The sequence below is a fragment of the Pipistrellus hanaki genome (genome assembly GCF_964339955.1).
Source record: "Pipistrellus hanaki genome assembly, chromosome: 18".
Classification (NCBI taxonomy): Eukaryota; Metazoa; Chordata; class Mammalia; order Chiroptera; family Vespertilionidae; genus Pipistrellus; species Pipistrellus hanaki.
In genome coordinates, this window is record NC_140520.1 from 31,298,111 (window position 1) to 31,315,583 (window position 17,473).

The window sequence follows — 17,473 nt, forward strand, 5'->3', positions numbered from 1 at the left end:
CACTGTAGTCTCCCAAGATTCAAAAATCCAAGTTTAAAGACATGTGCTCAGATCCCATTCTTCTGATCCCTTCAGAGTACTCATTACTGAGTGGTCTTTTTCTCATTTAAGTTCTATGAGCCATGTTATTCTCATTTCCCGTTTGCACATTTTAATTTGCTTTTCTCTCCTCTATGCTGCCTCCTCAAAGTCCTTTCTTTAAGCCCCAACTGCACTTTTCTCAAAATAGTCACTTTCATGACTTCAACTATCAGTTTTATGTGGTTAATTTCCAAATCTCCCTTCCAGCCCCAATCCTCACTGAACCTTCACTCTGCCGTGTCTGAAACTGAACTCAGGAAATGTGGTGTTGTGTCCTAGACAGAACACTGGACGGAGGTGAGAAAAATGGGTAGGTTTGGCGCCACCTCTGCTACCGCTTAACGGGGTGACCCACAGCAAGTCACTCTTTGCTGGCAGTCAGACGCTTCACTAAGTACAGGGCTGGCCTAGAATCAGAGGCTCTTTCGCATACTTTCCCCAGTAAGTGGCAACTCCAACTTCCAACTGCTCAGGCTAAAAGGTGTGTAGTCGCCTTTGGCCCCTCTTCTGCCCACATGCCACATTCAATTCAGCACAAAGTCCTACTGGCTCCATTATTAAAACACATCCCAGAATCTGACCCCCTCTCATAAGCATCACACATCTGCCATTGTGTTCCATTCCAATATTATCTCCTACCCGAATTCTTTACTGAAGTCTCCTCAACTGTCCTTCCTTTTCTGCTCCTATCTGGCCCCTCCTTCAGTCTTAACACAGAAGCTAAATAATCCTACAGCATCATTCTTCTGTTCCAAATCCTCACAGGGCTCTTCAATGGCCTCCAAAGCCCCTCCCCATGGCAGCCTGCTACCAATCACCAAACCCGTCTCCTTCAGCTCTTCTTGTCTACTGTGCACAAGGCCTCATCGCTGTTTCTCTAACCAGATAAGTACACTCCTGGCCTTAGCCATGCTGTTTTCTCTGCCTGAAATACCTTCCTTGGAGAGCTAATAAGCAAAATCCTTCCAGAATCAGTTCAAAGGGCCAGTTTATCAATGAAACCTTTCCTGAACACCTCCTATATACCCGCAATATCCCCAACCCTCTCATCCTCTTGCACCCTGCTTTATTTTTATTATCATCGATATGTTATATATTTCTCTTTTATTTGATAGTTTTCTGTTTCTCTGACTAGAATATAAGCTCCATGCAGGTAAGGACGTTTCCCTGTTTTGATGTCTGCTGTATTTCCGTGCCTTCCACAGAGCCTGAAACACAGGAGGCACACTGCAAACCTTTGGGGAATGGCTAAATGGATTTTAGCCCATATTCTAACATTTACCAGCGTCTGCCTCACATCAGGTCACTGGGCACTATCTATAATTTCTTTGTTATGCCTCTTACTAAACCCCATTCATTCAGTTCCCACTGCCATATCCAAGACCTGGATTCTGTTATCTCCCTGAATTATTGTAGTAGGGTCCCAAATGGTTTCTTCCATCCTAAGCCACTTTCACTCTACCATCAATGCCACTGCAAATCATGGCTTTCAGAATTTCACTGCCCTACCTAAAATGGTCAATGGCTCTTTTTGACTAGTAGCTTGAAGTCCTTGGACTGACATTCAAAACCCTCCACATTCAGGCTCCAAGCTCCACCCACACGTCTTTCCCCATTGCTGGCCAAAAGAAAGCCTCTGCTCCTGTCAGACTGGTCTCATGGGTGGCATCTCTAATGGGACAAAGAGGGAAGAGAGGAAGTTGGCACCAGATAATATGAACATATTCAAAAGAGCCCAGCTGGTGTAGCTCAGTGGATTAATCGTCATTCCATGGACCAAGAGGTCTTGGGTTCGATTCCCAGTCAGGGCACATGCCTGGATTGTGGGCTCGATCCCCAGCAGGGGGAGTACAGGAGGCAGCCGACCAATGGGTCTCTCTCATTGATGTTTCTAACTCTCTCCCCTCCCTTCCTCCCTGAAATCTATAAAAATATATTTTTTAAAAAGAAAATATTCAAAAGATATTTTCATAAGATAAGAAATGGATGGATAATTAAAAATCCTGAAGCACATAATTAAAAGGACATCAGCCAAATTCTTTCTCCTCTGTGGTGCTTGCCTGACTCACCTCTTATGAATCTGTTCCTTTTCCAAACTCCTGTAGGTGACTAATTATCTGCACCACTCATTAAATTAACGTCTTAACTTGTAACCTGTTTCTGGAGTCTATGGACTGTCTATCCAACTAAGATGTAATACATCTAAGACCTTGAAACATATTTTAAGCTTGTTCTGCAGCCATTTTATAGTGCCAAGTTGAATAGGAAACAATAACAGACAAGCCAATAATATTTACTCAGTTGAACTGCATGAACTGGTAGTGGTACTTGTGTTCCTGGATTTAAATAAAATGGTGCTTAAAAAAAAAAAAATGAAGTGAAAGAAGAGTCAGGTGGGCTATGCAGTTTTCTTCCTGAAAACTCAAAAGCCCAAGGAAGGCCACTGACTCAAGAACTGCAAATTCAGAAGGCTTATTTTCTACTCTCCACCCCCAAAATGAGCATCAAAAGAAAAGCAAGGTCATGGTAGAAGCAAGGCAGGAAAGAAAGCAATGCCTACGTGGGGAGAAGGCTTGGATTACCTTGGCTTTGGAGAAGAGATGATTAAAGCTGGAGACTGGATCTCCCAGTTTGCCTTCTGTATTTCCTTTCTACCTTATATAATAACACACTGTTAAACAAGATTAGTTTAGAGAGTCAAAGACCACCCTTGCAGGCAGGAGGCCCAAGGTGCACACTCTTCTACATAAACATAACCAAAGTATAGTTACTTTAGTTACAAAAAGTATAGTTACTTTTTCTTAACTATAACTAATAACGGACGAGTAGTAATTGTATATATTTAAAGTATACACATGATGGCTTTACACACACACACACACACACACACACACACTGTGGAAAAAGATTACCAAGATCAAGGTAATTAACACCTCCATAATTAACTTTTTTTTCTTTTTGTGGTGAGAATGCTTAAAATCTACTCTCAGCAACTTTTAAGTACACAATACTGTATTATTAACTTAGATCTTCAAAACTTACTCTGATAACTGAAAATGTATACTCTTTGACTTACATCATGCCATTTTGCCTGCCCCCTGACAACCACCATTCTATTTTCTGTTTCTAAGAAGTGTGTGTGCATGTTTTAATTCCAGATGTAAATGATACCATATAGTACTTGTCTTACTCTGTCTGGCTTATTTCACTTAACACAATGCCTTCCAGGTTTATCTGTGCTGTCACAAATGGCAGGATTTCCTTCTGTTTTTATGGCTGAATAATTCCACTGTATATACAGGGTTGGGCAAAAGTAGGTTTACAGTTGTGAGTATGCATAATGCAGTTTATTCTTGTATTATTTATTAATTAATTTTATTATTTCCATACAAACAACTGCAGACCTATTTTTCCCAACTCCTGTATATGCCACATTTTTTAAAATTCATTCATCCATCCAAGGACATTTAGGTTCTTTGCATATCTTGGCTATTGTGAATAATACTGAAATGAACATGGGAGTGCAGATATCTTTTTGGATACAATTTCAATTCCTTTGGATATATACCCAGGAGTGGAATTGCTAGATCTTATGATCGTACAATTTTATTTTATTTTTAATTTTTTTTTTTTTAGGAACTGCCATGCTGCTTTCACATGGCTGGACCAATTTACATTCCAACCAAAAGTATATGAGTCCCTTTTCTCTACATCCTCACCAATGTTAGTTATTGTTTGTCTTTTTGCTAATTTTAGAGTATTTTCTTTCCACATTTTACTGATTTCTATGACATCCTGGAAAGGAAGAGTGAGGGTATGAGTAATTTTCTTCAGTAAAGATAAGAGAACTGAAACCCAGCATGGTGAAAGAACTCCATTGACAGATGAGAGCCAAGGCTCAGACATAGCTTTGAAGTCTAGGCTCCCAGCTGAGCTCAGGGACAATGAGGAAGACAGGAAGAGGAAGAAAACGGGAAGAAGAGGGGAAAGCCCAGTTCCTTGCCCTGTGTCAAATGGAAGTAGGTGCTTTCCAAATGAAAGTGCAGGCAACCAGAGAAACCAAGATGGTGGCAAAGGTAAACAACTAAACTGCCTTGCACAACAATTTCAAAACTACAACGAAAAGACAAAACGTCTATCACCCAGAACCACAGGAAAGCTGGCTGAGTGGAAAATTTACAACTAGAAGGAAAGAGAAGGGGGCACAAACACTGAAAAGCTAAGACACAGTGGGTCCTCACAACCAATTGGCCTGGAGATCAATTCCTACCAGTGTCACCAACAACAATCTAGACTTAACTACAACAAGGCTGTACACAGAGTCCACAAAGGGGTGCACCAAGAGTGTCCATCTCAGGTAACTGGGAGGCTGACCCATTGACCCATAGAGGACACCAGCACACAAAGCTACCCCCAGGGAAGCAGTGAAAATGAGGAGACAAGGAAACAGATCACAAACGAAAGAAATGGAGAACAAACAACTGGATATAGAGTTCAAAACCATGGTTATAAGACTTTTCAAGAACTTCCTAGAAAAGGCTGATAAATGTAATGAGACCCTTGAGGATATGAAAAAGGACCAACGAGAAAATAAACATACACTGATTGAAATAAAAAATATTATACAGAGACCCAACAGCAGACTAGAGGAATTCAAGAATCAAGTCAAAGATTTGGAATACAAAGAGGCAAAGGACATTCCTCTGGAAAAGCAAGAAGAGAAGAGAATCCAGAAAAATGAAGATAGTGTAAGAAGCCTCTGGGATAACTTCAAGCATACCAACATCAGAATTATGGAGGTGCCAGAAGAAGAAAGAGAGCAAGACACTGAAAACCTATTTGAAGAAATAATGAACAAAAACTTCCCCCACTCGGTGAAAGAAATACACTTACAAATCCAGGAAGCACATAGAACCCCAAACAAGAGGAATACAAAGAGGACCACACCAAGACACATCATAATTAAAATGCCAAAGGCAAAAGACAAAGAGAGAATCTTACAGGCAGCAAGAGAAAAAGTTAGTTACCTACAAGGGAGCACCCATACGATTATCAGCTGATTTCTCAACAAAAACTATGCAGGCCAGATGGGAGTGGCAAGAAATATTCAAAGTGATGAATAGCGAGAACCTACAACCAAGATTACTGTACCCAGAAAAGTTATCATTCAGAATTAAAGGTCAGATAAAGAGCTTTGCAGATAAGAAAAAGAAGTTCATCACCACCAAACCAGTATTATATGAAATGCTAAAAGGTAATCTTTAAAAACAGGAAAAAGAAGAAAAAAGTAAAGATAAAAATTATGAACAATAAATACATATCTATCAACAAGTGAATCTAAAATTCAAGTGAATTAAAAATCTGAGGAACAAAATAAACTGGTGAATATAATAGAATCAGGGGCAAAGAATGGGAGGGGATTGATAATTCTCAGGGGGAAAGGGGTGTCTGTGTGGGGGGTAAAGGAAGATAGGAAGAGACTGGACAAAAATCATACATCTATGGATGAGGACAGTGGGGGGGGGGGGGGGGGGATGGAGGTAAGGGCAGAGGGTGGGGTGGGACCGGGTGAAGGGGAGCTATGGGGGGATAAAAGGAGAAACAATTGTAATAATCTGAACAATAAAGATTTATTAAATTAAAAAAAAAAAAAGAAAGAGCAAGCAACCTAGACACTCTAAAAACAAGTGACCTCCAAGAAGATACGAGACTCTAAGTTGCTTCTGAATGTACCAAAACATGGTCCATAAGACGGTCAAAACAACACAGCCCACAAAGAACCATAAGGAATATCTGAGTGAGCTGTGGGATAGCCAGAAGACAGAATGCTATATACAGTCATTAAAAACAATGCTTTTAAAGATAATACAATACATGGGGAAAATGTTCACCTAAAATGTTAAAAATTTACACAAAATTTAATACACAATATAGTCCTAATTTTCTAGAAAAAATGCACACATAAAAAAAGAGTAGAAGGAAATACACCAAAATGTTAATACCATTTCCAAGTAGACATTATTTTCTTTATATTATTTTTGTTTTCCCCACAATATTTTAAAGAAGATGTACTACTTTTAAAAAAGATTGATAGAGACAGGAAAGGAGGAAGAGAGAGAGAGAAACATCAATTTGTCATTCCATTTATTTATACATTCATTGGTTGATTCTTGTATGTGCCCTAACTGGGGATCAAACCTGCAACCTTGGCTTATTGGGCCAATGCTCAAACTGAGCTACCTGGCCATAGATGGAGTAGGTAGTAAAAACAATAGAAAGGAAAATTTAAATAAGTGCCAACTATGTTTTAAAAATAACAAATGAAGAGAGGGAAATTTCAGCTATATGGAAAACTGAAAAAGAACCAAAACGAAATTCAAAAACTCAAAACTACAATATCCAAAATAAAAAATTAATTGGACAGTATTAGTAGCACACTGATGCAACAAAAGATTAGTAAACTTTAGAAATCATCTAACCTAAAGCACTAAGGAGAAGAAGAAAAAAGCTTGCCTCAATGGCCTGCATGTCTGTTATCAAGCAGTCTAACAAATGTGCAATTGGAGTCAAAGTAAGATAATAAATTGGACGGAAAAAAATATTTGCCAGAAATTTTCCCAAAGTGAAAAAAAACCACTACCCACAGATCCAAGATACTTAGATATTGTATTTATCCAAGCCAAGTAAATACAATGAAAACTTCACTTAGAATCACCAGAGTCAAACTGCTGAAAACCAAAGACAAAGAAAAAAGATAAAAAGCAGCCATAAAACCCCCAAACATTACATTCAGGGGAACATTTTTAGCCTTCAGATAAAAATCACAGCTAAGGGATAGGGGTAGGGGTGGGGGGCAATGGGGAGATAAGGACATATATGTAATACCTTAATCAGTAAAGAAAAAAAAAAGGAAAAAAAGGACCAAAAACTTCTCATCAGAAACAATGGAGGCCAGGAAAAAGAAGGATGACATTTAAATTATTGAAAGAATATTATGGATTTGATTTACATAACTTTTTTTTTTTTTTTAATAAACAGGCAAATACTTTCTATTGTGTTAGAAGTCAGGACAGTGGCTACCTTTCAGAAGGTAATGAATAGAAGAAGTCAAAGAAGGTAACTCATGAAATACTAGTAACATTCTTTTCTCTATCTGGATGCTAAGTACTTAGTGGTTTTCAGTTTGTAAAAATTCACTTTACAACAAGCATGTCAAACTCAAAGGCTAACATGAGCCAAGTTAAGGAGGCATGCGGCCCTCGGGCTGCATTTGACATGCTTGCTTTACAATGTGTACTTTTTCTACGAATTTTAGATTCCTATAACAAGTTAAGGGGGGGAAAACCTTGCAAAATACAATAAAGCTTAGAGAAAATATATTTAAGACCCATAACAGTGTATGATATTTATAATAGGCATTCTATAAAAGCTTGTTATTATCCTCATCATACCATAGCGAGTTCTGAAAGATCTAGACTAAAGAGTAGCCTGAAAAGTACTAAGCTCTATGGGGCAAATCTTACTCCTCAATTTGATTTCAAGCGCATTTTGGCACCTAGCATAATGCTGTGCTTATAGTTGTTGCTAAAGTGCTTTCTGAGTACTTGCTCTTTAGTTTAGGGTTATATTTAAATACAAGGTTGCATTTGGACACTTTGGCTTCCTTTCCATTGCACCTCTCCTTCTCATACTCCATCTAAATATTTTTAAATTGTTCTTCAGATCCTTTTAATCATCTCTTGATTTATAAAGATTGATGTACCATAACACTATCAATTTTCTAAACAGCACCTTACTTAGGCTCCTTCAAAAAAGGTAAATAGATACTGAGAACTAAACCACCAAAAAGGCAAACCTATAAACTAACCTAAGCAAAAGATTGCAGGCATCTTTGATGCACACATTCCCTCTGTGCTGAATTTTCCTAAGTCCAAAACCAAGAAGCTTAGACCATCCAGAGAGAAGCCCAAAGGGAGAGGATCCAGATGACGCTGACCTAGTGTCACAGACACCAAAGCTAAAATGCCAGGAACAGCACTAGCTGCAAAGCTCCCCTCAGTGTTGGCTTTGGCAGCAAACCTGATGCCCGTTATCAGCCGAGTTACCTTTGAAGTAGCTGGCTGCCTTCCATCCCCTACTCAAATCAGCTCAGCTTCACATCCTATTCTTTTTTTTTTTTTCAAACAGATCTCTTCATCAGATATGAAAGAATAAAGCTCAATTAATCAGAACAGATTTTTGCTACCAACAAGATAAAATGGGCAAATGGAGCAGCTGCCTGTAAAGCACTGCACAACGCTGTTAGTGAGCATGCTAGGTGGAGGAAATTCAATCTGTAAAAGATACAAGTCCAATGGGGGAGGAGGAGGAAGATGACTGAAAAATCACTCACCTACTCCTTCTCCCAAAGACATCTCCAAATTAAACCCTTCCTCAAGAGGGCAGAACACAAACATTGGATATCCATTCTTTGGGTCATTTCTTCTTCTCTTATTTATGGACAACACCACAGCGTGTCTCCTTACAGAATCATCATCCTCTCTCCTCACATATGCCAAACAACTAGACTCAGAGACTCCTTAGGAAATCCTGTTCCAATCCAAAGGAGATTCACAGGTTCCCTACCTAGGGAACATATACTGAATTAGTTTGAAATCTCCTTTGCCGTCCTTATAGCTAGACCCATTTCCTTGGTGCCAAAGAAAATCTGTATTATAAATATATTCTTCCAATCTGTGGCTTGTCTATCATTTTCTTAATAATGTCTTTCCAAGAGCGAAAGTCCAAGAATTGGTCAAGTCCAATTTACCTTTTTTTTTACTTTTATAGTTCATGCTTTTTCTATCCTAAAAACTCTTATCTATTCAAGGTTACATATATATATATATATATATATATATATATATATATACATATATATATATATATATATATATATATATATATATATATATATATTAATGACTTTCACAAACAGGCAAAGTTGAGAGCTACTGGTCTATCAGGAATCTGACCTAGCTTTCTCAACTGAACTTGGCTTTCTGCCACAGAATCTTAGGATAATAAAGGTAAGACAGGTGTACAGTTAACTGGAATTCTGTAAAAAAAGGATGTAACTGAGAGTCTTAGGACAACTGAGCAGCTCCCAAACCTACATGTGAGCAAACTGTGCAAGGCTAAGAACAGTGACTTAAAAAGCAAAGTCAAGGTGCTTTAAGTGTGCTCCAGCTAAATGAAAGGAGGAAGAGCGAATAGAACTGTTCTCTCCCCTCTGAGAAAAAGCACACCCAAGTTTATCTGAGTTGATGCTGAGAAAGCGGGGGAAATTATTTATATTTTTGGTGAGATTCCTTAGAACATGCCTCTCAGAGACAAACATGGAACCGGAGTGTTTGACAGTGTGTCTGACCACCGTTTTTGAAGCCACTGCATTAAAAGATGAAGGTGGCAGCAATAATATTTGCCCAAACCTTGGTTCCAACAGCGGTCAGACAGACTGAGCTTTCATTACACGAGAGGAGATGTCAGGAGCACCAAATGGGCTCAATTTCCCCTGGAGTCCTCAACAAAGTGGGTCTGTTTCATAGGCTGTGGACAGGAGGCTACTTTCTCCAGATGTTATATTTAGCTAAAGGAATCCACCGTGGTTTTATGCAAGTGTAAAATATGTCCCCGCAAACATAACCACAAAGCAGAGGGCCAGCAGGAGCATCCCTTAAGGAGGTTCAGCAGCACAGAGGGGTCAATTATACAGCCTCCCTGACATCCCCAAATTAGCCGAGTTAGCTGTGGGCCAGATTTCCCGACAGTTCTCACATTTAATGAGTCTTTGTTTCTCTCTTACTAGAGATTGTGCCCCGAGGGAGAAAAATACTGCTGCCCTATTTCCCTCTCAACTTCCAGCTGCTTGCCCAGATACCAGGTAGAAGAAACAATCCTATGTTGATGTTTAACACCTCCATACCCTTTGAAGGTTTGTGTTCAAGGGAAAAGGTTAGATTAATTCTGCAACTAAGTGAAATACCTGGATTCAACAGAAAAGAGTCAGAAAATCTGGAACACCATCTACTCTGCACACCATACCTAGATGCTAATGTAACTTATACATAGAAACCTTGAGTTCTAGAGACAAATATCTGAATTTAAGTACTAGCTTCACCTTTTCCCCCCTTAACTCTCTAAGTCTGTTTCCTCCCTCATAAAATAGGGATAATAGTACTATTTACCTTATAGAATTAAAAAAGATAAGGATTAAAAAAGATGTACATAAAGTGTTTAACACTGTACCTGGCGCATAAGATTTCAAAAAATGTTAGTTTTTGAAATTCATCTGTGCCAGTGAATCGAGTTTTATAGATTAAAAAGAGGAAGGAGGAGGGAAAGAGGGAGGAGATGGGGGAGAAAGAGAAAAGGAGATAACCCATGTTTTTTGCCACTGATGAACAGATTCAAATTAGTGAATTTTCATAGGTATCCATAGCCGACTCAGAAATAAAGGCATTCTTTCTGAAATTGGTGTCTCTTTTGCTGCTGGAACCAAATTTACAGGTAAAATACAAGGTGTATCTGTTACACATGTGCATTCTACTTTGGCATCTCTGGGTTGCTGGCCTTTATAGATAACGGAATCTGAGTGCTACATTCCTCAGGAAATATAGTCTGCAATTGCTTAAGCTAGCCCCCTCCATACCCACATCTACTCTTGTTTGTCCTTATCTCAGGGACTGCAACTTACCTATCAATATTTAACAAAGGTCACCAACAACTGGAAAAAAGCCCCCAGCATAGAATACCCTTGTCATCCTAGAATTACAGAATATTAAACTTCAAAAGCAGCATGGAGATCACACAGCCATACTCTTTAAAACTGAGGCGCAGAAAGGAGGAGCAATCAGCCAAGGTGTCAGAGTTACTTGCAGAGCTGAGCCTGAGGGAAAAGGTTACTTGGAAAAGGCCTCTGTTCTGAGCACACAGCCACACCTTGGAAGCTTCACATAGCTGGCAGGGTGGCCAGGGACATTCTTTAGGTCTCTTATCTGATTACTGTGTCTTAAGCAGTGGGATTCTAATTCTTCATGTGCAACATACTCTAACCAAAAGAGATGAAAAAAAATCAAGGTATGGAGAGAGAAGGCTTCTGTGTCCATTACTAGAAAGCAGAGAGGCTCACACCCAGCCAAAACAGAATTAATCTATGTTTAAAAATGTATACATATTTTTATTGATTTACAGAAAGAAATGAAGAGAGAGGGAGAGAGAGAAACATCAATGTGAGGAGTGGAACATCATCAGCTGCCTCCTACGCACCCCTATAGGGGATTGAGCCCACAATGTGGGCATATGCCCTGACCCGAATAGATTTGGCACACTTTGTGTGCATGGGACAATGCCCAATCATCTGAGCCACACTGGCCAGGGCAAATGAATCTATGTCTCAATTGATAAAAATCTCTATGATCTGCAAACATAAACAACTATATGACTAAACCTCATAATAATAAACAAAGGTTGAATGAGAGAAACCAGACAGAAAAGATACACTCTGTATGGATCTATTTATATAAAGTATGAAACCAATCAGAAGAAATATCTGCTCTTCAATGTTAAGACAATTTTTATCCTTGGGTTTGGGGACTTGTCTCCTTCTTAAAATTCCTTAATGACTGGAAGGATGCATGGGGGAGCGGTGCAGTGCTTCTAGCATACTGAAATATTCTGTTTCTTGATCTGGGAGTTAGTTACCAAATTTTTTGTTTATAAAAATTCATTTAGTTATAAGCCTAAATGTATAATTTTATTCAATGAAATGTAATTTATAGATAAAATGTGAGTAATTAGAAATTCATTCTTATACCCCCAGCAGAGAATTGCCTGGCTTAAATATATGAACTCAGAGACCATTGCCAAGAATATTATTCACAAGTGGATTTTCCTACTAAAGGGCAAGTGTCTTGTATACATGCCATGCAGTTAGGACTTTAGTAAAATGTGAAGGGCACCTGAGAAACCAGGGACATTCATGGTTTTGGTAACTGGCTATCTTCAACATAAACATCTCTGAGATCTGGCGGGGGGAGGGGGGGGGAGGGAGGGAGGGCGGGGTGTGGTGTGTGTGTGTGTGGGGGGGAGTCACGGGACTATAAGACTCTCAGCTTGGTTCTCCCCTAAACTTCTAAAGCTGGGAGAAAAGGGAGCTGAGAGATAAAGTGACATCTAAATAACTGACCATCTCTCAGATGAATACTGCAAACAGAGGAGAAAACTATCAGTCACTGCCTTTCCTTCTCAAGATAGCTTAAGTGGCTGTCCAGGGCTTAAGGAAGAGCTGAAGTAGTATCTGATTACTATAAAGGTTCCACCTAAATAAGTTTTAAATGTTTATAATAAAAATTGTATCTATTAAAGTGCATAACAATGATTTTATAAACATACTAGAGGCCCAGTGCACGGATTCGTACACACTGAAAGGAAATTAATTACAAGAAATATTTTAGAGGCCTGGGAGGGAGATTGGCTCCAGGGAGTGTCCGGCCTATCTTGCCCAGTCCTGATCAGCTGGACCCCAGCAGCAAGCTAACCTACCAGTCGGAGTGTCTATCCGATGGTCAGTCTACATCATAGCAACAGATCATTCCGCCACCATTTGTTTCACTGTTTGGTTGATTTGCATATTAGGGTTTTATTATATAAAATAAAATCTATATTATAAAAGACCCGTGGCTATAACACCGTAACAAATGACCGATCACCAGGAGGTCCTTTGATGGGTCTTGTGGCACAGTGGGTCTGGGGTCCTGCGACGGTATGGCAGGTCTGAGCCTCACACTATTTCCCGCCCTGGGCCTCTAGTAATTTCTATAATCAGGCTAATTATCATATCTCCTCACATAGTTAAGTTACCTTTGTGTGTGTGAAAAGAGCACCTGAAATCTACTCTCTTAACTTATTTCCAGTATTAAATACAGTATTATCAACTACTAGAGTAGGGGTGTCGAACTCAATCAGAGAAGGGGCCAAAATCTAAAATCCAGCCTAAATCGGGGTCCGAATGGTTTACTGAACAGTCATAAACTGACAATGTCATAAACTGACAGCGGAGTGCAGTGATGACAGCGCGGTGCGGGCCACATTGCAAGGCCTGGCGGGCTGGATTTGGCCCGCGGGCCTTGAGTTTGACATATGTGTACTAGAGGCTTGGTGCACAAAATTCATGCATGGACGGAGAGGAGAAGGGTCTTCTCAGCCCAGTCTGCACCCTCTTGCAATCCAGGACCACTGGCTCCTAACTGCTCGCCTGCCTGCCTGCCTGCCTGCCTGAACGCCCATAACCCCTCTGCCTGCCTGCCTGATCACTCCTAACCATCACCTGCCTGCCTGATTGCCCCTAACCATTCTGCCTGCCTGCCTGATCATCCCTAATTGCCTCTGCCTTGGCCCCCTCAGCTGTGGCTTCCAGACAGAATGATGTCCAGAAGGTCGTTAGGCTGTCTGGTCTAATTAGCATATTATGCTTTTATTATTGTAGTTAGTCATTCATTTTAGTCATACATACACATCACCAATTTGTTGCAAAATAATTCAATAATGACAAGCAAGCTACAGAGATGCTGAAAGCTATGAGTAGATGGTTAAAAGTATCCTTGCCCCTAAATGAAGCATGACCCCCAACCACAGCACAGGCAGGCCATTAAATATAGCCAGTGAGATCTGAAGGAGGTTATCTTTCTCTCACCTCTTTTCACTGTCAAATGATTGTACCCTTAATATATTGTCTCTAAAACACAGGGAAAGCCCCTTCACAGATGCAACTATGTAGTTGGAAGATTCTAAATAATTTTTTTCATGCTGTTATAAACAGAAGAATTTAGGTTCTAATACCAGTCCTACTGAGATCTGGAAAACTTCCTAATGTTAAGCATTGGAAAACTTCCCTGGCCAGTGTTGCTCAGTGATCAGAGCTTTAGGCCATGCACTGAAGGGTCTCGGTTCAATTCCCGGTCAAGGGCTCATACCTGGGTTGCAGGTTCAATCCCTGGCCCTGGTTGGAGTGTGTGTGGGAGGCAACCACTTGTCGTATCTCTCTGATGTTGATGTTTCTCTCTCTCTACCTCTCTCCCTCCTTCCTTCTCTTCCACTCTCTCTAAAAATCAATGGAAAAAATATATCCCTGGTGGAGGATTAACAACAACAAAAATTGGAAAACCAAGAGCTATAGCTGACCACAGTGCTGTTGACTGAAATCCTTTCTCTCCCAGCCTCAAATTTTAACACCAAATTTTGTCAACTGGAAACCAATGAATTTCATATACAAAAAAACAAACAAACAAACAAAAAACAAAAACAAAAGCCCTATATAAATTCTTTACACCTATAACTTGTGATAAGATTATTTGCTCTCTGAAATACCTTCTGTGGGTCTCAGACCTCAGTGTTAGACATGGTATGTCATGTACTGATACAATGTTTGGGGCCTTTGCCACCATTTGTTACCAAAATTCATGAATAAATGACTCCATTGAGAGTTCAGATTGAGAGAGCTAAGAAAAAAGTTTCTGGCTTTCCAAGAGGATAGTTCCACTACTGACAGGTGAGGTGAAGCCATAAATTTCTTAAGAGTACCACAATTATTTTGGAGTTTTTCCTTGGTCAGTTTTTTTAAACTTATTCCCAAGGTATTATGACAAACAAATGAGCTTCATAAAGCATTCAGAAATTAAAGAAAATATATGTCATGATAAGAATAGCCAAATTCATAAGTTCCCCTTGGATAAGAACTTAGAAAGAGAAATAAACCAAAAGTATAAATATATGAATTTGCTAAATGGACTAGAAGAAAAGAAAAAAAGCATGAAAACAAAAGGTTCCTGAATCTTAACAGCTTCACAAATCACGTATGAAAATCGACTAACTATAATTAATACATCAGATTATGAATTATGCTCCCAATCCTGGGGTTATTCCTGGCACATGGTTACTTTCCTGGATCAACTATTAATTCAGCTCAGAAAGAAAGAAAAGAATGTCAATTTAATATTCTGCCTCCATGAGTGTATGATATGGAATGATCAATTTCAAGTCTAATATGTGGGACAATAAGATATTCTTTCTCTTATTTACAAAACTGTGTCATTGCTCCACCCAAGTATCTTACGACTAGAAACAGCTACATACCTTTTTAAAGAGTCTTCCTGAGTCCTCGCTGACTTGAACAAATCGAGGAATGATGTTATTCAGGTAGATGTCACTCAGGGTAGTGTGGTCCCTGCTCTCCCGCTTCACCTGGTTTAAGAGGAGATTCCAGCAGTTGACTGGAGAGAGAACATTCTGATCCTTCCTGCAGAGAAACAGCAAGGAAAAAAAAATCACTGTTAGTAAGCAATCAGGACCAACATCTGTGACTACAGTCCACATCACAAAATCACAGTGATCAAAGCCAAGACAGAAATAACGTTATTTTTCCTGCACTCTGCACTTCTAGTGTTCTTTTTCTAACAACTCAATGGAGAAAGGGAGAAAATGAGGATAATGATAAAGAGAGGGAAGGAAGAGGAAAGAAGAGAAGGAGGAGGAGAAGCAAGATTATCTGTTGAACACCTACTACGTTCTAGGAACTTGGGAGACTGTTTTATGTGTATTATTTCACCTAAGCTCCATCATTTCATTGTAAAAAAAACAAACACTACCATTATCTCCATTTTACTGAGTAGAAAACTTATCCACAGCTAGGTAGTAAGAAGGAATCATGCAGCTAGTAAGATGAAGTCAGGAACTAGAACCACAATTCTGTGCTGTTTGACTAGAAAAAGCTCTAGGCTGTCTCACGCCAAGGCCATTCCCTTGGCCACTAAGTCATCTGGTATGCATCTAGGGTTAGAGACAAAAAGAGATTTTGTCTAGAGACAAAATCATTAGAGCAATACAGACTAAACGCCCACACACTTACCTATTGCAAAATTCCATGAATACAACATTAGAGGCAGCTGCCATGAAAAAGTCACTAAAAACTCTTCAGTTCCATCGAACACATCTAAGGATGCTTTGGTTTCACTGATTGAGCTATTATATCATGTCCCATACACCCTAGAGCACAATCATTCCCAGAATACATGTAATTCCTACAACTTTTACAGCCTGAGTAGAACAGTATAGTGCCAAACCTAGATGCTCGTTTCTAATGAAAGCATTGTCATCTAAAAGAATTATTTTCTACTCAGTTTACAGCAGTAATTTAAGCAACAAAAGTTCTGCATCTGCAAGCTAGATCTCTTTAAGGAGGAAAACAGAAAGTAGGGGTTGCTTGCGGTCCTATTTATCACAGGGTTATTATGTATTTAGCACATAGCTAGGCCCCATGGCTGATATAACTTTACCCCCACAACAATCTGATGAAATGGGTGTTATCAATTGCATTCAGCAGAAGAGGAAAGTTTGGATTAAGAAAGGTTAAATATCTTGGTCAAAGTTACATAGCTAAGAAGTGGCAATTCTAAAATTAAAAACAAAGCCTTATAATTGCAAAGAGAATCTGCTTACCCATGACAAAGAATCATTTTTCTGTTTATTCCCCTTACCCCTCCTTCCAGTCAAACTCTCAGAGCAAAGAAAATGGATTGAGTGTGGTTTGACTTAGTCAGCACTGCCTCCATTCAGGGCTGGAGGGTGCCAGGCACCTATGAGTTGTAGAATATGGAATCCAACTTAGAAGGGCTTTCCCAATTCTGTTATGAGGTAACTATTGACAAATAATCATGCCAGTTTCCCTGCAGTAGGCATCATCACAGTGTCTCATGGGCTGCCAGGTGAACTTCATTCTATACAAACTAGGGAATAAATTATCAATGCATGTATCTGAACTTCTGAGAAATGTGTTATTGGTTAGAATGGATGTTGCTCTGTACTAATAGCTTTCAATTCCAGCCTGAGTGCCACCTTCAGTTAAATTGTTTGGGTGAGCATATGACTTCATACATAGTGGTCAAGTTTAACTACATGCCATAGAAGGCTCAGGAGCCCATGCTATAGACCATGGTTGGGTAGTGAGAATAGTCATGCTCATTATCATCCTATCTCATTATCAATTGCAATGTTTCTTATACATTTTTTTTGGATTATTCAGTTAATATTTATGAAGGTGAGTGAGAATAGCTAATAGATAAAATTAATTAAAACAAAAATATCATTTTCAAACATCTAAATCAATTTTAAACTATTTCAAACAATTGTGTTAATCAGTAGTTTCTTGATACTGGCAATCCAAATCAGAACCAGAAATTACTTAAATGCTGAAATTGACATAAAACTACAACTCTGATTCATATTCGAATGTCAATCAATATTTTGGGTTCATAAATACAGTCTGATGTGCTCACCGACTAACTCTATAATAAGTGCT

General features: G+C 39.2%; 2 protein-coding genes across 8 annotated transcripts in view; both read right to left on the reverse strand.

Moving 5' to 3' along the window:
- IKBKE (inhibitor of nuclear factor kappa B kinase subunit epsilon) overlaps positions 1–17,473 on the reverse strand; it is a 251,761-nt gene that overhangs the window by 122,769 nt on the left and 111,519 nt on the right. The gene's annotated exons all lie outside the window — the stretch shown is intronic.
- Positions 1–17,473, reverse strand: part of SRGAP2 (SLIT-ROBO Rho GTPase activating protein 2) — a 224,934-nt gene that overhangs the window by 92,106 nt on the left and 115,355 nt on the right. For all 7 annotated transcript variants that reach the window (XM_084865846.1, XM_084865844.1, XM_084865845.1 and 4 more), the window contains exon 4: positions 15,253–15,415. In XM_084865846.1, the coding sequence (XP_084721972.1) occupies positions 15,253–15,415 (163 nt within the window). The remainder of the gene's footprint in view (positions 1–15,252; positions 15,416–17,473) is intronic.